General features: G+C 41.7%; 2 protein-coding genes across 2 annotated transcripts; one reads left to right on the top strand and one right to left on the bottom strand.

The window, feature by feature from the left end:
- Positions 1 to 4,149, bottom strand: MTRES1 (mitochondrial transcription rescue factor 1). Its single transcript, XM_035564844.2, has 4 exons — positions 4,035 to 4,149; positions 2,279 to 2,714; positions 1,445 to 1,517; positions 1 to 359 (listed from the first exon to the last, which is right to left on the bottom strand). Exons 2-4 carry the CDS (start codon positions 2,704 to 2,706, stop codon positions 183 to 185), a joined length of 678 nt encoding a protein of 225 aa, XP_035420737.1. The 5' UTR covers positions 2,707 to 2,714; positions 4,035 to 4,149; the 3' UTR covers positions 1 to 182.
- Positions 4,150 to 10,227: 6,078 nt separating this feature from the next.
- CD24 (CD24 molecule) lies at positions 10,228 to 20,067 on the top strand. The gene is made up of 3 exons (XM_050709816.1): positions 10,228 to 10,241; positions 15,384 to 15,549; positions 17,785 to 20,067. The coding sequence occupies exons 1-3, from the start codon at positions 10,228 to 10,230 to the stop codon at positions 17,965 to 17,967; spliced, it is 363 nt and encodes a 120-aa protein (XP_050565773.1). The 3' UTR covers positions 17,968 to 20,067.
- Positions 20,068 to 21,010: the final 943 nt, after the last annotated feature.

The raw sequence follows: 21,010 nt of genomic DNA, 5'->3' as shown, positions 1-21,010 counted from the left end.
TAACAGCAAAAAGTGACAGGTTTTTATTGCAGCAATATTGATGCACACAGCATAAGGAGATAACATTCTAACGCAAGCCCTTAAAAAAGGGCACTATAATTTTGTTTAACCAAAATTTGTATTTAACAACAAATGATACGGTTTTCTGCAAAAAAGCCCATGCTGCCACATGCAACTCCCTGTTACTTAAGTACATCCTGTTTGGGCACCTTTAAGTTTTTCCAACGCCTCAAAATTACTTTGTATTTTTCACTTTCAGTCTTGTCAGATACTTTTTTTAAGACTACTCGCATAACTACAACGGTTCCTGTTTCCTTATCTTCACCTACTAAGAGATCCAGCGTGTCACCAATTTTCACCTGGAAACAGAAAGAGAACATGAGTGATCATAAACATTCTCTTTGCGTGCAATTTTAATTTTGTTCCTTTCTTTCCACGTAATAGTCTTATTCTTATAGGTGAGGAGGAAGACAGGCTATACTAGACCCACTGTAGATCCTTCTAGGAAAGCCCTAGCAATAAGCAATTGTCTTCTCATGATGTTCTCTGCCAAAAGCTTTGCCTTTCCTGTTTTACGGCTGACACCCAACTCTGTGAAAAAGGTGTAACGTAGCATTTTTTAATTCATTTTTACTGAATGATGTTTCCTGCCAATCTTCTTCTATCAACGACCAGGAACAGCAAAATGCAAAATCTTCCCTCCTTCCATTAAAACACCTTAAACTGATGTAAAGAACAGAGTGTTGGTCTATTGTTTGTGCTCCTTTCAAATGCCACAAAAGCAGCATGCCTCTCAAAAACTAGCCCTAACTTTAGGGAATCAGGAACTAAAAACTTATCTTCTTGTTGCCTTTCGACCGCAGTAACTGCCACCTAGGATCTCCCTCATATAAAACGTGTATAGAGGTATGTTTGTCACCATTTGAGCGAGCTCTGGCGTGAAAGAACGTGATCAGCTGGGCCTGCAACCCTTTCACCTCTTCTATATGTGTTCTTGTGTGCTCTGCTACTGGTAAAACCACCTCTCCTTGGCTACCCCAGTTTCAATTCCTTTCTATCATCAAACTTTCTCTTTAATCATATGCCTGCTCCATCAATATCTCACATTAACCATTCCTACTCCATCAACCTCATAAGTATCATCACTTCCTTCCGCAACTTGCAAAGTTCTGTCATTGCTGCCACCGGCTTTCTCCTTACTTTCAGCCCTAATTTTTACTTTTTAATACCAAAACTCTCCTGTCTGCCTCGGGGAACAGTGTTTTACCCCTGGAATCACAGTCACACACACACACACAAAGCTGGAAGTGGTGTTAGCAATGCCATTCACATTTGCAGAGCAATTTAGTGGTTACCTCTTCTGACCCAAGTAAAAGGAGGGAGAAGAAGAGGTCACGCCTTAGTTATTCTCTTGTACTGTATTAAAATATTTAAAAAGTCTTACAGTTCTACTTTTCTTCCATAGTTTTTCTCCATTCAGCCTGAGTTCATTATTGTAGAATGCATCTTCTACTTTACTGAAGAAAAACAAGGTTTTATTGCATTTACAGTAACGCAGCAGAACAAATGCAATCGTTTCTTTGCAGATACACTAGAAAACCGTTCACATGCGAGGCTTATTTCCACAACTCTAATTTGCACGTAAGGGATACGCTTATTTTAGGACAGGACAGACTTGAGCTGGAGGTAAAGAAGTCTTCCATAGATATTAAATGAAATAGTAGACTATAGGTGCTCTGTGCCACAGGCGCAAGCAATCAAAAGCTGTTTACAAAGACCTGCCTGCTGAATATCCAACAAATAACGTCCCCTGTCCTACACCAGCCAGTTTAATCATTTTAAGTGATCAAATTATAATAATATTCAGTTACTAACAACATTGCAATACAAGGCTTCTGTAGGTTGCATCAGATCATACTTTGTGATATTATTTATAGTGTACATATACCTGGTTGACTTGGTACATTAGGTTTATACTTATCCTCATCTATTTTGGCAACCATTAAAAAGCATATTATTTTATTCCCTCGCTCTCAAATTGGATCTTTTTGTATTACTTAGCACACCATTTTGCATTTTCTTCATTTTAAGTAAATGATAAGTGATAGAAAATGCCTGAAACAAACAAGAACACCTCATACATCCAAAAACTGTTTTTAGGTAGTCAAAACAGCTACACTGAAAAAATACTGAGTTATCCCAGCAAAAAAGGGGTACCAAAACTCAATGTTTAAATACATGACATCTTTCTCATTAGCAGGTTTTCTTCCATACTTACTTTCTTGCAACATCTAGGCCAGCTTTCATGATCACATCATATCGAAGAGACTGCACTACTTTTTCAAGGTCTTTATAATCTTTTACTATATTGGGGTCATTTTCAAATGTATCCTCCAAATCACTTTCTTCTTCATCTTCCTCTTCTTCCTCCTCTTCTTGTACAGTTTGTCTGTTCCTTTTAGAACTTTTGCTACTTTTGTTACGCAGAGAAAGTACTGAGATATACTCTGGAGAAAGTCTTAATGCACATCGTTTTACTGGGGAAAAGCTGAAATATCTTCTGTAGTCTACTGTGCTTGCTTGACAGCTGCAGAATATGCTTTTTCTCCAGGAGGGAAACAGTTTATTAGAGGGGAATTTCTCCCACAGTCCAAACCAGACATTCAGTTTTCTAAAAGCAGTGACGGGGAGTCTGAAGCCAGTCATAGCATACCCTAAAATAAAATAAACACTTATGTAAAAACAAGCAGTGCTTTGACTACTGGAAGGATTTCTCAAGGCACACCATAACAGCTACTACGAAGTGATGGTTATCAAGTTTCCTATTGAGCAATGCATCATCGAAAAGCACGTGGCTATAGAGGCACCACGATGCTATAGAGACCTTTCTCAGACACTGCCAGCCCACCATGACAAACGCCCAAAGCATCAGATGGAAACATGACACTAAAACCCCCAATGGAATACTCTGATCTCAATTCTTTTCCGTAGTTTAATATTAACTGTCCAAACTTACTCGTGGCATTTTCCTTCCTCCACCTGACACCCAATTTGTAAAAGAAACAGAGTTAACTATTTAATGAATGACTCATTCTCGATACAAGCGGCTCGTTCAATGCTGCAGATAAAGCCAGAGGAGTCGAAAGTTTCTGAACTTCAGCCTCTGCTCAGAGCAGAGCACTCCTGGGCGGCAGGGTGCTGCAAAGTGCTCGTCATATTCCCCTAAGGGGGAACCAGCACCGCTGTGGAGTTAGGAGAAACAACGCTGCTCTATAAACTGCAACGGGACTCAGGCCAGAAACAACACGCTCATCGGCAGCTGCTCCTTTTTTGGGACCATCTCTAACGGGTGTAAGCAGGCAGAAACGCCCACAAACCCCCAGGTTCTTAGCAACTGGTCTGCAGTCCTTCCTGGCCGGCTGTGAAATTGCTTTTATTACGGCGTTACGTGTGTGTGCAGACAGACACCTGTTTGCTTCACCAGACCGGAGTTTTGTCTTCCCTTCGCCCAAGGGAACGCAGCCAAAACCTGAGGGAGTTTCTCGCTCTGTGCCTTCAGCTACGGGAGGGAAAAGGCCTTGATTATCAGCCACAGAAACATGACCACAACCCCGTGCCTTTTCTCTTCTTTTTATATGCTATTATAAGCTATACGAGACACAGCTGAAAATTTAGGTGGGTGCAGTCCTCGCGGAAGACCCACCCCTCTCCTCAGCGCGGGGCCAGATTCCCGGCGGGGCTGTGTGACCACGCGAACACTTATTACTGCTTATTTTCAGACCTGAACCTCCTCCCTGCCGGCCAGCGGCTACCGCGAGCTGCCGAAGCGCCCCGAAACACGGCTGCCGGCTCCCCCCGGCACCCCGGGCGGCAGCGGGGCGGCTCCGAGGGCCCCCCGCGGGCGTGAAGGGCCGCGGCCCCGCTGCCGGGCTCCTTCCAGCCCGCGGCTCCCCCGCTGCCGGGGCCCCGGCCCCGTGGCCCCGCTCCCTCCCGGAGCCCTCCCCGGGAGGCCGGGGCGCACCGGGCGCCGTTACCTGGCTCCCCGCGGCGCCTCAGGCCCGGGCCCGCCGCCGCCGTCCCCGCGCCGCCGCTGGCAGGCCGCAGGCCCGGCCTCAGCCCCCGCCCGGCGCCCCCTGCCGGGCCCGGCTGCGGAGGGAGGAGGAGGAGGAGGAGAAGGAAATGGTCCGGGTCCGAGACTCCTCCTGCCCTGAGCTGCTCTGTGTCAAACCGAAGATGCTGGGCTCGCTCCCCCGGCTGGCCCTCCCCGCACCGCTCTTCGCTACCGCCGGAGCAAGGCACGTGGGGCTCGGTGCCGAGGGGCAGCGGGTGGTTTCAGCTCCGGCTCCAAACCAGCAAACGGGGGAGATGGAAATCCCTCGCTAGGGAAACGCTTTCTGCAGATGCTAAAGTCCAACGATTCATTTAAAAGGCTTGGGCACGATGACAATCTAATGCCAGTCACACTGTATCCCGGGTTTCACCCTTTTTCCTTCACTATTCATCTCCCTCTTCCACTCCACATCAAGTCCTGTGAGGAGCGGCTGAGGGCACTGGGGTTGTTTGGTCTGGAGAAGAGGAGGCTCAGGGAGACCTCATTGCTCTCTGCAACTACCTGAAAGGAAGGTGTGGGGAGCTGGGCGTCGGCCTCTTCTCACAGATAATTAGCAATAGGACTGGAGGGAATGGCCTCAAGTTGCACCAGGGGAGGTTCAGTTTGGAAATGAGGAGACATTTCTTCTCAGAAAGAGCAGTCAGGCATTGGGATGGGTTGCCCAGGGAGGTGGTGGAGTCACCGTCCCTGGGGGTGTTCAAGGAAAGGTTGGACCTGGTGCTTAGGGACATGGTTCAGTGGGTGACGTTGGTGGTACGGTGATGGTTGGACCAGATCATCTTGGAGGTCTTTTCCAACCTTAATGATACTATGATTCTAGTGGTGGTAATCCATAACCCCTTCTCTTTAGAGCTCAGAAATGAGGCAAAGTCCATCCCTCCTCCTGTATTCTGCCAGGTTTCTCTCTGCCGTGCCCCACTCACACCTCTCTTGGTGTTTCTCAATGTGTTGATTGCTCAGCATTTTGAAGGTTCTCCATATCCATACAAAATGGGTACAAGTGCAACCACATCAAATTGGCAGCATCTTACCCTGATGTAAAGTGCTATACAAAGTTTGGGGTAATTTTGGTAGATGGAAGAACTCTTCAGTTTTCAATTTCTACTTTAAAATGCCCTTCACCTCACCTGTCAGAGCAATCCTCCCTTGGCAAATTACCAGCAAATATGGCAAGTGATATGGCTGTGGAGCTACTGCTGCACAGAAGCTGTGCAATTAACATGGGCATTATAATTGATTGCTTAATTTTACACCTGCATAAGTTTTGTCATAAAACATTTGAATAAGAAGTTTTTATGTCAGGGATATGTTATAATGGAGCAATTCCTTTGCAAAGCTGTCTCCCCGCCTTGGAAACCTCACTGGAAAGGAAGCTGCAAACATCTTTATGTCTTTTTGTATTTTGAACATTCCAGTGCCCAGTTCAGTGAGATTCTGACCAATCTCAGTTGGGAATATAGCTGCTAGCTTTTTCATACTTTCCATCCATATGTCTTAAAATATATATACATCCTTATCAAGAAAAAAAAAAGTTAATAAAAGTCACTTTTTGTATTCACAATGGTGCATGAGTCAGAACAGAAAATGAGTCTCTGAACATTGGGGAGTCCCTGAGCAAAAATGCTAGCTCCCCTGTGGAAAACAAAACAAAACAAAACAAATGAACAAACAAAAACAAACAAACAAAAGCAAAAACAAAACAAAACAGAACTACTTTTTCATACAACCCACTCTTTTCAGAGCTCTTAGAATGTGATTTACCTCACATAAGATTAAAGTCATGCTCTAACTTTGCTAAGAGTAAAGATATCTTTGTTTACTAAAAGTAACCTTTCTAGGCTAATCTGGCCTTACACATTTTCATTGCATCCTCATACTGAAGGGCAATGTAAAGAACTTGCTTAAAGTGTTTCTGTCTTTTGTATTTTTCAGATACCGTGATATAATGGTCCCTTTAAAAAACAGAAAGCAATCAATTCACTGTTCAGTAGCCTTTCCTGCAGGCCTTAGAGTTTGCAGAAGGTTAATTGCATTGCCCTCAAACGGGTCCCTCTGCACTCAGAGAGAAAATGTAACTTGGCTGTCATGAACAGGCATCGTGCATCTGATTTATCTCCTCACTGCACAACTCCAAACACAGACATCACCTCTGTCACACTTGCTTCATTTCCCAGTCCAGCTACATGGTCCAGCTCTAGCTGTTCTAGTTAGAAGGTACATCATATTAATATTTTGTCTCTGCCACAATGCCCGGCTTTACCAGGGGGTTTGTCAGGATTCATTCAGCCCTGGGTCGTAGAGGAACATGTCACACAGGTCTCCTTGCCATCTAATTCTCTCCATGCCACAGAGTACAAGGAGACATGAAAGCCCTCATTTAAGATTTGTACTCCAGTCAGGTGGCATCTTGGCAACACCCAACCTGGGTCGTTAAGTGCATTTTTTACTGACCAAAAAGACCAAAATGAAGGTAATATTCATTATTCCTACTTTCATTATATCAAACTGTAATTGTAACCAAAATGTTCAGACTGGGTAAAGCCCGTAGTGTAATTTATCTCATTTTCCAGTTTACCATTAGATGGCAGTGAATAGCTCCCTGTAAAAGGCTCACAAGCTCAGGCTGCACATTCGAAAGTTTTTCTCAAAAACATGCTAGTCATAGACATATCAGACAAATATGTTATTTAAACTGCCTTCAAGTGATTTTAAGATATATATATGTATATATTAATATCACACGACACCTCAGCAACATACAATTGAAAATTTCAGCTTTGGTAAGAAACAGTGATCATTCATCTCAGGCAGATTAATAGTAATCTGTGTAACCTTTTGAAGATCAAGTGAGAAATTAGTCAGACCAAGATGTATTACATTTTCATGGTTTTCTCATACAATTGCTTCATTTTTTCAATGGAGTTCCTCTCTTCTTTATCGTTTTCATTTTGTACACTGCAATATACACTCTATGACATTCAGTCATAAGGATTTTGGTCATCTTGTTTTGATAGCTCAGAGAGAAAATTCTTAATAACATTTGACCGGTGTATTGGAATCTGTAGTCGAGAACTCCTTCTCCACTGCCTAGGGATTTTTGTTGCCTTTATTTTTCTGTAAGGTCAGTCAAGTGACAGCAGTAGATCTGCTGATACTCATTGCATCTCGAAATAACATCAAGACCACCATATAACTGTTCTAGCCCTGTTAGTAGCTATTAACTCCACCATTATCTATAATGCTATAACTCTCCATACAATGCCCATCTCACCAGATTACTTCTCACTGTGGATTTATCTTCAGCAATACTTTGCTGGAACCACACACCCTTTAAAGGACGCTGCTTATTTCAAGGTGCAGTGAGGAGGTGACTGGACAGTTCTGTGCATGCATATGGCCTAGGAAAACAGAGTGTCCTTGTGTAAGCACCACCTTTAACTTTGCCCGTATTCATTTGAATAATGAGCTAAATCTCCCTGACCGCTAATTCACCTCTTCCAGTACTACATACCTTCTGTAACTGCTTAGATGCTCTCTTTTCTTAGTCTATAGTCTGGAGACAATTCCTCTAGCTTGTTGCTTGCATAAAAATTCGTGTCCTTACCGTCTCTTTCTCTAAAGCACATCTCCGAAAACTAATCTGGCATGCAGCAGAAATTCTTCTTCTGGTCCTTCCACTGCTCCCTTTCCAGTTGGTACAACGCTCTAAACCGTTTTCCCTTTCTCACACCTTTACCCATATTATCAACTGTGCCATTTTTACTATAGAACTTTCTTTCTCTCTCTCTCTTTCTTTCTTTCTTTTCTTTCTTTCTTCTTTCTCTCTCTCTCTCTTTCTTTCTTTTCCTTCCTTCCTTCCTTCCTTCCTTCCTTCCTTCCTTCCTTCCTTCTTTCCTTCCTTCCTTCCTCCCTTCTTTTCCTTCTTTTTCTTCTTTCCTTCTTCTCTTTAGGATTCCTTTCATGTCTTCAGCTCCCTTGTACACTGAAACATGGCCCTCTTTCTGACCTTTTGTGTTACCCCTTCATCTCTTCCAATAACAACGATATTACAAATTTCTGTCACTTTTTTCCGCAGCCACTTTGGCATCCTGCACACAGAATCCCTTTCTGGAGGTGAACAAGGTCTCACAGACCCTCTTTCCTTGCAGCCTACCTATTCCTTGAAAACTCAACTTGGACATCATAGATGGATTTTACATTTTTTAAGTGGTGGAGATTAAAATGGCTATATTTGCTAAAGTAGCCTTCCTTTTTTTATTCATCCTTTTCACTACCTGACTAATTTGGCTTTTGTCAGCCAAACAATTGTCTCTTTTACAACACCACATTGAGCTTTAATCAGAAAGAAAATAGGGGTAGGCAGTGCAGACTGCTCTGACCACTGCTAAAGAAGCTGATAGAGGGCACCCTAATAAATCTGACCAGTGACCAACCTAAACCAGAAATTAATACTCTCCTCGACAGTGAAAATCAGTGTTACACCAGTGGTTAAGTATATGAGAGGAAAATAGCAACTTCCATCAGTCAGCCTGGTATTCAATCCAGCTACCCAGAGGTTAAAGGCTCCATAGTTCCACTGCTAATTAAATCTCCCCAGTTTGGTGAGAGTTTTGCAATAAAATCTGCGTTTTTTTTTTCCTTTTTTATTTCCCTCTCACTTCTTCATTTGCTAATTATATAAAATACAATGTCTTTGGTTTTGAAGTATAAGTTAATGTACTATTTTTTAGCACTGGTTTTCAGAGTTTCATTCATTCTGTAGTGAACACGTCCGGGTCCTGCTGGCTTTTGTTGCTGCTCTAGGATTTACCTAGCTCCCACTAACAGTGGGTGGCAAATGTAATAAAAAGAAAAACTAATCAATTAAGCATTTGTTATTTGAAACTTACTTATTAGCCTTAACAACTATATATTCTATGAGCAAATGTTAATTAGTTTGAATTATTTGTTTACTTCTGTTTCCTCTGTACTCTCCTCAGAATAATGGCTCTGCTACTTAGAATATAATGTTCTCTTTTCTAATTAATAGCAACTAATTTGAGATATATGCATGTACGAGTCTAACATAATTAATTTCCAATGAGGGATTTTAGATTGTTCCTCCATCTGTGTACAATTGAAGATTTATTATTCTCTCTTCTTTCTCTCTTTCTCTCTTTCTTTCTTTCTTTCTTTCTTTCTTTCTTTCTTTCTTTCTTTCTTTCTATGTTTTGTGTTGGGTTTGCTTTTAAAAGCAGAAAAAAGGATGTTCAAAGTACTTCAGCTTCCATTGTGACTCAGGAACAACATTATTTTGATTAGCATTTGTAAACAGTATTGCATCAGGAAATAGAAATGTACCTGCAGGCTGTAATACACTTTTGATATATAAAAAACCAAATAATATAAATAAAGGTGCAATAGGGATGGATGGAATGTCAGAATAATCATATCATTTGGAGTCGAGGACATCTTGTCCTTTCACAGTGTCCAGGTCCAGAGGTATAAAAGACTGTGTAAATCACATAGTAGGAAAATCTGAGATGATCTATCTTTTATGAATGTGTGTCCTTGCAACGCTTGCTGTTTAAACTCTGGATGTTCTCACTGATAAGCCACCAATCCTTCTCAGCACCTTGCCTAAAGATACCATGTGGTGAGAAGTTCTTCATATAAAAGGGGGATACCTGAATTCTTAACAGTGATTCAGGATTCAGCAGTCCATCATTTCAAATCCCAACTGGTCCCTATTTCTAAGATGAAACGGGAGGAGTAGCTTCTAGATCTTGTTCATTTATGCATCTTTGAATCATATTTGTGTGTGTGCATTCTAAAATAAAGGGCTCGAACCTTCTCTGTACCTGATGGACTTGAGAGTGCAAAGGAAAGCAACAAAAATGCATGAGGTTTAGAAATTCTGTTAAAAAAAAGGGTGAAGAAACTGGACCTGTTCCTCAAAATAAGGAAAAAACTCAGTGACAAATGTCTGAACTAACCATCTTGTCAGTTTTGAGAGTGATGTAGGCACCTCCAGGATGTGATTAATCTGTTTCAAATGTCTGTGTTGGAACAAGATAAATTACATCGCTTCTCTTCACCATCTATCAAGGGTTTCCAGGGAGACCCACTTGATGAAGATGGTTGCTCTAAGGTGAGCCTTCCTTCCTTCCTCCTTGCAATGCAAGGTGGTTGATAGGTTTTCAATTGCTAAAACAGTTTGTTATAAATTTGACCATCATTACTGTCTGTGTGCTTTACCATGGTGACATAGCAGATTGTTACTTTAAATTTGCAACAAGGACAACTATCTATTAAGGGACATTTTCTGTACAGATAGTTTAACAAAGAAACAGGGGACCTATGGACTGTGGAATACCCTTCACTGAAGTTTTCTGAGAACTATGTTTAAACTTGCCTCCGATCAGAAGATGGAGAAAATGACTCTTGATCCTTTGTATGTCTTCATGTCTATAGACTTCTAATCTGACATTAAGCCTCATGAGCTAAAGGAAAGCCCTGGTTTGGTTTTGTCCCATTATCTAGTAACATGATACCAAATAATTCCTGAGCATGATTCAGGGGTTGGCCCAGGCCAGGGACAGCTGCCTTCCAACAGGCAGTTTAGATCCAGCCACCCTTTTCTGGAGGCTAAGAGAGTGTAATAATATGGATGTGGCTAGACATGCCAGTTGGCCTGAAGGCCAAAGAACAGGCTCTGTTATTTTTAATTTGTTTGTATTGATGTCACCCAAGAGTTTATTTGACTTAGAGAGAAAGGTGTGCTTTTGAACAGATCTGAAGCCACACTATACCATGCAAGCTGACACCATCCCTTGAAGTTGACTGGGAAATCAAACGACCCATTGCTATATTCACGAGAATATCCCAGCCAAAACCAGGACAGACAGCAATTCTTATCCTCAGCATTTCTTGTTGAGAACATTTCCAGAATCACCATGTCACTTCTGGTCAGACTTTCAGTCGTATGATTCCAGGGCTGTAAATCATTGTTTTGCTTACCTTCATAACTACTTACCTCTAATTAAGCAGCCTTATGCTTTTTGCCTCAGGTTGACATACGACAGAAACCATGCTGGAATCCTGGTATAGTGATGGTCTGAATCATGGCAACAAGGTTCATGTCTGAAGACACGTATAGCTGAATCCAATCATCATTTAATACCAAGTGGAGATTTACAACTCCACCAACCCTGCCTTCCATTAAAAGCTCTACTAACAAAAAATGAATATAAATTCTCCACTGGAAGAGGGAATATAATCCTGAAAATATGTTCCTAGTGCTTAGCCAAGATTTATGCCAAACTGCATTGTCCAGATGTCTAAAATGAGTTTCAGCCAGCCAGCTCCCATCAGTATTTCAGTCTTGTTCTGCAATGCCAGTGAAGGTGCAATTGTAAGAAAGGTGCAACTGTAACAAAGGATGCTTCAAAGCAGCTGCGAAGTTTTGATTATGTGGCTGGAGCCCTGATGCTCCCAGAAGGTGAGTCCTTCCCACTAACAAGCAGCAAAAGAAGGACCAGCTGAGCTTATGAAAAGACAGTGTTTGTATAGATTAGAAAATATGGACCTGTGAGTTTCTCAAGGCAAAATCCTTATGGCAAAAATGGACATCAAAGAAACTTATCGCCAGAGGATGTCAGCATAGATCAGCATATGTAGGCTAGACAGCGCACACTGGCAAGCTGGATTTCCCTGTTCAAAGATCTCCTTTGTAAAAAGATCAGAACCTAACACATAAATGCATAACATGCTCACAGTCGGGGATTAACTAAAATAGCTCATAATATAGTTGAGTGAGTACTGAGAGCTGTAGTGCACCCTAGAATGATCTTAAAATGGATGAAGACCCTGGGATGTGCCACAGTGTGTAGAAAGTTTCAGTCTATACACAGCCAAGGAAAGTGAAGAGCTGGTTGGGAGCACAAGATCCAGTGATTCTCATTGGCAATTGAAGCTCCTAAAATATTTAAGTTTAAATGAATTGAGACTGGCAGATAAAGGCAAGAGTAAATTAATGGTTAAGTCAAATTTAGTTCTCATGAACTCCACTCAGTGCTCTGACTACACCTATTTAACTAAAGCTTGTCCAAATTTAACTACATTGCTTTCTAGTACTTTTACATTACTTTTTTAGTACTTTTACATTACTAGTCTCAGAGACTACTTCTGTGCTTCCTTTTATAGATGACTATTTTTTTTCTGCCTGTCATTTCAGCCAATCCTGTTTGCTAATGTATTATACAAAACAGCACAAGTTTTGCTTCTGTTCACTAGATTGTGAATTGTCTTTTGCAAAGTTAAATCTACTTAAAACTCATCATTGAGATATACAAATTAACTTACATTTAACCCAAAAGATTGAAGTAACTTTAGCCCTTCTCTTTGTTAAGCTTTCTCATCATATATTCTGTATTTAACTGGGAGAGATGCTGAGTGCTGTTCCAACCTAGAAAAACAAAGGAAGCAGAACAATGAGAGATTTAACAATGGTATTTAACAACATATGTCAGCATCATGAAAACACACAGCTATCAAAGGGCGTGTGATTGTTCTGAGAGAGTATATTTTCTTTCCTGCGGGGGAAAAAAAAATAAAAAAATCAGAAGTGCCTATTGGCCACCAGATAGCAGTGCTTCACTTTTTGCAGTTCTAAACTCAATTACAGTATTTCTTGCCTCTGTAGAAATATTTATATGTTGGGTCCTAGTGTCTTGCTCAGATATATCTCTAACAGAATTCATTAGAGACTTCAGATGAAAAAAAAAAAAAGTAAAGATTTTGGAATTAGGTGTGATTAGGTGAATCCTAGATCATTTTAGGATTTATGTGTTCAGGAGAAATCACGGATATTGCAGCTTTACTGAGTGGGGGGAGTTGGTTGTAGAAACATAACGGAATGCAGACATTATTCCCAATGACAAAAGTTTCAATGCAAATCTTGCACTTAAATATTTTAATGCTTCTTCCTTGCTGCTAATGTATTTCCTTATTTGCATTAATATTTCAGGAATATACCAGAAAGGTGTGGTTTTTGGCCTCAGAACATAACCTTTACTTAGTTACATTATTTTAGCAATTTATCACTTCTTCCAAATATTTTAAAGCATCTGCATTTTTCTTTATTTAAAAGACTATTAAAGGAAAAGGCTTTATAATATTCTTAGCAAGAAGATATCCCTATTTTTAGTGTAGTTTGTTAAAATGGCAGAAGTGTGATATACTATATAATAGTAATTAGCAGTGATATAATGTTGTATAGGTTCACATCACCTTACAAGAACCTTGCACCGGCTTCACTTTTTACAGACATAGTTCCAGACCTCAGGCAAGGTGCACCAGGTAGAGAGAATGGGAAAGGCCGTCTGGGTGTTATTCCATCATTCCCATGCGTCCCAGCTTTGATTTTAAAGTGTCTCAGCTGCTGCTGTAACCTGAACAGCCAGCTATGGTCCCAAAGGGATCATGCAATTCTGCCTTTCATCCCATACAAGGTGGGAGAGGTTATAATGGAAACTGTCTCTGTCCACTTCACACAAGAATATTCTTCATTGTGGAGAAGAATATCGGAGAGCCCCAGCAGGGTTGCATTCCTTTGGCAGCTCCTCCAGTGGCAGAACAGGGATCTGGTGATAGAATAGTCTAAGCCCTCACTTATTGCTGTGATTCATGTGACTTCTCCCACAGGGAATTTCACCTTTTGTGGTGGTATCCATGTCCGCAGGGCGAAAAGGTGACCTTCTCTCCCATTTGTGGTTTCATTTTAACTGTGACAACTAAAGCAAACTGTTTGCAAGGAAAAGTGGTAACAAGAATGTTCTCAGCATTGTCATCTTTCTTTTATTTTAAGTTGATCGCAGTTCCCTTTTTTTTTCTATTATCTCTCTACAATCACGAAAACCCAGCTTCCACAATAACCAGCTTAAAGCAGACAACCAGCACATATTCAGAAACAGAAAATCCTCAGTTTGATGACTCCTCTCAGAGTATATGTATAGAATATGCCTCTAACAGTTAGGAACTTGACTCTGACTGTGTTCAGGGATTTAAAACGCAAACAAGCACTGAAACCAGGGAAACATTACTCCAGGAGTGCTTTGGGCATTGTGTAACTAACTCTCTGAAGATCTTTCATCTTGGTATAGATTAAGGATTGCATCTTGGGTGGTACAGCTTGCAAAACGCCATTATTCCTAGAAAATCAAGTGGCTATATCTTTGTTAGGTGTTCTAAAACAATTAGTGTGGGACTGGCTTTAGAATTATATATTTTTGCCTAACACAAGTCCCAGCATCTGGTCCTGCAGCACAACCATCTGTGTTTCCAGTGCCTCAAGACCAAGTTCTAGTAATGCCTGAAGAAGCTCATGGAAAGCAGTCCTGGCCCTGGGGACAGCAAATGAGTCCCCAGGACTCATGTAAAAAGTGTAATGCTTAACATACGGATCTTTTCAGTTTGTTCTGGGATAAACACGAACACATTTTAAAACCTATTGATTAGCTTGAACTAAAGACAACTGAGCATCTTCCACAACGAAACCGTCACGTCAGTGTCCCTTTTGTACCTTGTAAAGTGGACACAGACCATTTTGCTGATTTGTCTGTACACCAAGACACCTGACTGATTATTTGGTGAGGCAGACTATCTTCGGTGAGCTGAGGGAGGATATACAGGGAGGGGAGGATATACAACACAGCCACGACACCGACTGTGCCAGAAGCTCGAACCTGTAGCACCGGCTACAACTGGGAGAACCTTCTGTTCCACTTGTTGCACGGGTTTTCTGCTCTTTAAGAAATAATGATAATAATAAAATATTTAGATCCAGAGAGCGCCTGAAACTGCAACCTGTGGTCTGAAGCCGGAGCACTGTGCCTGTGGTAAGGCGCTCTCAGCAAGATGCAGACGAAAGGCAGGACCGCGCCTCCTCGGCCCTGCTGCTACCATCTGGCAGCACAGCTTTCTTTACCTGTACCCCCCCTCACCCACCATTTTATGATTTTTTTTAATAAAAAGCTTGATGTTTCCACAAACGTAAGAATTTATCTCGGAGTACTCGCACTGCCACGCCGTGCCTCACACCCTCCACCACGAAGCCGGGGGCAGCCCGGCGGGCCCCCTCAGGAGCCCGGGGGGAGGCAGCGGCGGTCGGCGGGGGGCGCGGGCAGGCCGTGCCGAGCCGTGCCGGGCCGGGCCGGGAGGCGCTGAGGGCGGGGGCGGAGGTGTGTGGAGGAGGGGGAAGGCGGCGGCGAGGCGTCACGGCGGCCATAAAAAGGCCGGGCGCGGCTGAGCGGCGCAGTCGTGTCGCTCGCAGCCACAGCGGCGGGAGAAGCGGTGGTGGGGACGGCAGCAGCGGGACAGCAGTGACGGGCATGGGGACGGCCCTGGCGGTGCGGCTCGGCTTGGGGCTCCTGCTCCTGGCGCTCCTTCTACCCACGCAGGTGAGCCCCGGCGGTGGGACGGGAGCGAGTGAGCCCTCCTCAGCCCGTCCGAGCCCTCCTCAGCTCCCCGGTGCCCCGCAGCCGCTGTGTCCCCTCAGGGTCGGGGGGCTCCTGAGGGAGCGGCGGCCGCCATCTCGCCGCCCTGGGTGGCGGCAGCGGGGCGGGAGAGGGCTCAGGGGGCGGCGGTGGAGCCCTCTAAAGCTGAGTTAATTTCAAGAAGAAACGAGCTGAGGGGCAGCGACACCCTGCTCCGAGCCCCCACCTTAAGCATCTGAGGCTTTGGGTGAGGTCCTGGTGCTCAGGGCATGGCAGGAGTGGGGGGCTTGCCGAGGGGGAGCGGCATCAGCCTCCTGCTGCTGCTACCCTGCTGGCCAGGTCTTAGCCTCGGTGCACAGATAACGCAGTATTGTTGTGCCTGCCTGCCAGCGGTTCAGCCGAACTGCTCCCAGACACTGAAGCGATGAGCTCTATAGACCTCCTTTTGGGAAGGGTCGGTAAGACGGCGCTAGGAAAACTGGCAACAAAGAGCTTTCTGGAGGCTGTTTTAAATATTTTTAACCCCTTTCTTTGTAAGGAAGAACTTCTTCCCTTTTCCATTGTCCTCTGTAGAGCAGGATCGTACCTTATGGGTACTGATATCTGTAATGGGCACTGCAAGGAGGTTTGTCTGAGGTCCCTTATACCATGATATTGTGGAACCCCTCTCTTCTGTAGGCATGCATGCACCCACCAGGAATCTAGGCTTTGTGTTCAAAACAAAGATAACTTTAAAATAATATAACTGAAGTGTGCTGGGTATTGTGTGAAGACAGAAAAAATCCGGAGTAGGTTGGGACTTAAATCCCGCAAACTGATTAGGAGGTATCTCTGCAATTCAGTATTTATCACTTTGACTGCTTTCAACAGAAACTTCCACACAGTGATTTTTTTTTTAATTTTTATTTATTTATTTTAAAATCTTGCAGTCCTGAATTGCTTCCAGCATGTTCCTGGTTGCCCAAAATCCTAACTACTAGAAGCTGTATACGGTCATGATATTTTTCTGTGATTTTCTTTTGTTCGGTAGAAAATGCTCAAAGGATATAGTCATACAAGTTTCAAATAAATTTAGCATTGATTTAATGGCTTCAGCACCGAGCTATTATACATATATTTCTGTTAAGGGTAGTTAACCTTTGCAGTAGCACTGGAAATATGACAAAGACCTTTTATAGGGAGAATTTATTAAAGTAGGTGCTCTTTTAAAAAACGTTTTACTTTAGCTAACTATACCATTGTGTACCAGAAAGCTCTGGTATAATGCAAGTTTCCTGCCACAGAACTGAAGCCAAGTTTGCCAAACTGTACTTTTTTTAGGAGCAGATACGTTATTCTTGTCCTTGCTTTTCATCCTTGTATATCACACATTCTTCACTAGAAGAGAAGAACACATTAATTTAACTTTGATAGTTGTCCTGTACATGTGTAGGACATAGCTCGATGCTGAAGTTAAAGTGCAAAATTTTTATGTTCTATGTCTATAATTCGGGGCCGGGGGAGTGGTTGGTGGTGGAAGGAGACTTTTTTTTACCTTGCTTTCTGTCAAAATCTTCATTTATTAATGTTATACAGACTTTCCACTGCATTTCTTATGTCTGCTCTAGCATGCCAATAGGTTGTGATTTAATCAGGATAATTCCATTGTTTTAAGTTCTGCAGTTCAGTGCTACCATAGCAAGATCAGAAAGGTGTGAGGCTGAAAAGAGAAGTCCATTTACACAAGCCCCACTGTTGCTTGAAAGGAATACCCAAAGCAGTTACAGAAATAAAATCAATAGATTCTATGTTGTTTGCTCATATTTCTGTTTGTGGCTCAATCTGCTAAGACAATGGATTCATGCAGTTATCTGGAAGTCTTTTTTATCAAAAGAATTGCTCTACACTTCATAGATATTTTTTTTGGATGAGGTTTTTAGAAACCTACTTCTCTATTCTGTTTTGTTGCAGGGTTTTGGTAAAACTATAGCTCTATAACAAAAAACACTTAGAAAAATATTGGACTTATTTCTTTTGAATTCAAGAAACAGGACTTATTAACTTTATCCTTCTCTGTACAACAAGAGGCATGAGCAACTGTGTGTATTATATGAGTACTATGACTGTGTGGTGCTACATGTTAATTACTACTAATTTATGTCTTTTGATTAAAAAAAAACAAACAACACTTCTATTTAACTTTTTCTACCCACATTCTAGATCTACTGCAATCCCAATGGAACAAGTCCAACACCTTCAAACAATTCTTCAGCAGCTTCCACTTTGTCAGCTGTCATAAATTCACTGAACAGTACCACCCCTCATGGACATGGAAATTGCCTTCACTCTGCCACAAGCCTCCTTTTCATTCTCTCAGTTTCTCTTCTGTATTTTTGCTGTTAAGAGACTCTGGCAGGGAAATGGCTACCACTCCCCACTCAGTTTCCTGAACCATCTGAGATGGCTAGATCTTCGACCCAGCATGAAAATGAATCAGTCCAAACTCTGCATCAAACCGGCTTGGTTCCACTCCATACTGTAATTAGTACCAGTCTGACCTAGAGAATCACCTGCTGCTCTCACTTTCCAGAGCTGACCCAATATGAAAAGGATGTGACCAACTTCAGCACGGAGGTTAAAAAAAAAAAGCGCTCTCACCAAATGAGTTTGAATTCGAAGTACAAGATGGAAGCAAAAAGACAGTATTGACAACTCCCGACTTAAAGCTGAGAAGAAATGCAGTGTCCTTGTAATAGTGTTGGATGATAACACTTCAAGGCAGAAGGCTAGAGACTTTATCTACCACTTAGAATGACAACTTGAAGAGATTTTATCTTCCTTTTAAGTTCATTAAAGTCAGTAGCTCATAGAAACGCTAGAAAACACAGAAAAGCTCAAATGGTTCTGTTCCTTTCGCAGCCTGTATAGTTATAATCAATGGGTAGTAAGAAGGTATGCAAAAGACACAAAGTAACAGTGAGAAGGGTTTCTTCTAGATTTAATTTGTATGAAATTGCTATGAGGCTAAAACAGAACACCAAATTTTGCAAGAATCCTTATTTTTATTTAATTCTTGAGTTCTAACCAAGTGGCTAGTCAGGCAGGACTAGTTTTGAAATGTTGAAAATCAGTTTTCCTAAGAGTTGAGTTATTTACCATGGGGATTTGGTTTTGACACTTTATTTAAATTGTTCATATATTAAACCCTATGTGCCAGAGTAATGAGGTGTGGAAACATTGGGAAAAGTACCAGGAGCTTTTTGTAAATAAAGTTCAGACAAAAAAAAAAGTCAAGGGATAACAATCTCCTCTTTCCCCTATTTTTCCTCCCAGTTCTACAAGTTGTGCAAGTCCTTTTTGCTCCTGGAACTTTCCTTAATTATGAAGGATTTATAGAACCTCTTAAGTAATGTTTTAGTGCTGCTTTTTTTTTTTTGGCACAAAGTAAATAACTTACTGTTTGTTTTGAAGAGTTTTCATTGTGATGGTTTACTTTAAACATGGGCTAATATTTGTGGTGGGGAGAAGGAACGGGGAGAGGAGAGGAAAAACGCCAAAAAACAAGACATTAAATGATTAGGTGTTTGGAATCTGAAGACTGGAGTCTTAACTTAATCAATTTAAAAATGACCTTTGTAAATACTTTTTAAAAACTTTCTGAATCAAAATTGCTACACTTGCACAGATTGTTTCTGTATCATTCAACCCTTTAGATAATAGCATGTGGTAGTTGATCAAAGTAAGCTTTGTTAAGGAAGTTCAACTACCTTAATAACACCTGATAAGGAAAAAAGTTGATATAACAGGAGCATATATGATCATATCACTCTGTATATAGATATCTATCTCAATATAAGATCATGTCGAACAAAAGTGGCTCCCAATTTTTTTAAACCCACATCTTCCAGTTACATTACCACCAATCCAGGTTATCAGATATTAATAGCAAACTAACACAAATTCCTGTCAGTGAGTATACATGGCATTTCCTTATGCTTATCATTTGTATTGAGTAAAATGTTAATGATTGTATTTTTGTGTTTGTGTAACTATGCTTTGATTTATTAGCTACTGATTTTCATTTTGGGGGGGAAAAAACCTGTAAATAAAACAGTGGACAGGCAATGCATTCTAGGTGCACTTCCAGACACGCCTGCAAGAACTTGTAACTTGCCTGTGTTAAGTGAATGAGCTGTTAAGCAAGACAGTGTATGTGATTAAAAACCTCAAGGTCTAGAAACACTGACGTGTGTTAGTTTTATTTCTCTCTCTAAGGTTTAGTGATTTTACAAGCCTGGATTCTACTCTGAAATCAGTGAGTGAGATTTTGTTAATATTTCTAATAATGAGTAGCTTTTCTGTATTCATTCCAGCCTCTTCCCTTTCAAAGTAGTGTGCTTTCATTTTAGGCGAACAGTGCTTAAACAGAGTTTTCCTTTGTTTCTTGTTGTGGCAGTGAGTTATTTCCCTTATAACAGCTAAAGCTGTTTTTCAGCTTGTGGTTATCGAGCCCGTGAATTAACTGCTTGAGGTTTCTGACTCCCACACACTACATGAATATAATAGGAATATTCTAATAATACAAGTTTCACCATGCTTAATGAAGGACAGAGGCTAGAAGAAGCAGTAATATGTGCGCTATTTCACTGAAGAGCAAAAAATAAACTGGATCGGAACTCAAAATACAGGTATTTACAGCTCATGATATTCCAGAGTTGTGGGTGTTTTTTTCAGTTATGCTCCTTTCTAATAACCCTCTGTTCTGCATGATCATCTTTACTCCCTAGATGTGGAGCAGTGCACTTAAAAATGCCCAGCTACTTAGGCAAGCTGCACAACAATCCGCATTTTTTTTCAGTGGGAAAGAGGCCCCCAGAGAGGCCTCCCGAGGCTCAGGAGGGAAGGCAGAGCGGCAGCCCTTTGATTGTGTTCCTTTACTTTTCCAGTAGGCTGAACAAACCCAAGAAGCAGAAGGGGTTTATCAAAGCTTGCTGTTTGAGCATATCTTGGAATCTGCGGGGACTATCGGAGTGCATTGTTCCCCTATTTAGGTTCCCTCTCAATGCTTCTAGAAGGAAGCATGAAGATAAAATGTTATAGCAACTGCTACCTGGCTCTGTATCTTTTTGGCAAAACAAATTTGAAAACACAAATATTCAAAGACTGAGGACAAAGCCTGAGATGATAGGCCTTCATTCTATGATGTATCAGTAAAATGAATGAAACAGAGGAACGTGCCTGGAGTTCAGCGTTTGCTAAATATTTAAATGAACCAGGATGGTTGGCTTAATTGGTGGTGTGTTTTTATTTTTTTTGAAAAAGAAAAAAAGAAATAGGGACAGATTGGTTTTTAATAGCATTTAGGCATATTTAAACTCGCTCGAGTTTTCACCAGACCAGTTGACTGATTTAGAAAAATGATCGGGTCACCTTTGTTCCGTTCCAT

Source organism: Cygnus atratus, chromosome 3 (assembly GCF_013377495.2).
Source record: "Cygnus atratus isolate AKBS03 ecotype Queensland, Australia chromosome 3, CAtr_DNAZoo_HiC_assembly, whole genome shotgun sequence".
In the NCBI taxonomy this organism is placed as follows: domain Eukaryota; kingdom Metazoa; phylum Chordata; class Aves; order Anseriformes; family Anatidae; genus Cygnus; species Cygnus atratus.
Note: the sequence above shows the minus strand (reverse complement) of the source record. Positions and strands in the feature narration are given on the sequence as shown.

Bases quoted from the DNA above. Each gene is read 5' to 3' on its own strand.
- MTRES1 (XM_035564844.2), bottom strand. From the start codon at position 2,706: ATGACTGGCTTCAGACTCCCCGTCACTGCTTTTAGAAAACTGAATGTC. The intron at 1,518-2,278 runs GTAAGTATGGAA...GTTTTTCTTCAG, and splicing joins GGCCTAGATGTTGCAAGAAA to TAAAGTAGAAGATGCATTCT. The intron at 360-1,444 runs GTAAGACTTTTT...TTCTGTTTCCAG, and splicing joins TATGGAAGAAAAGTAGAACT to GTGAAAATTGGTGACACGCT.
- CD24 (XM_050709816.1), top strand. The intron at 15,550-17,784 runs GTGAGCCCCGGC...CCCACATTCTAG, and splicing joins CGCTCCTTCTACCCACGCAG to ATCTACTGCAATCCCAATGG.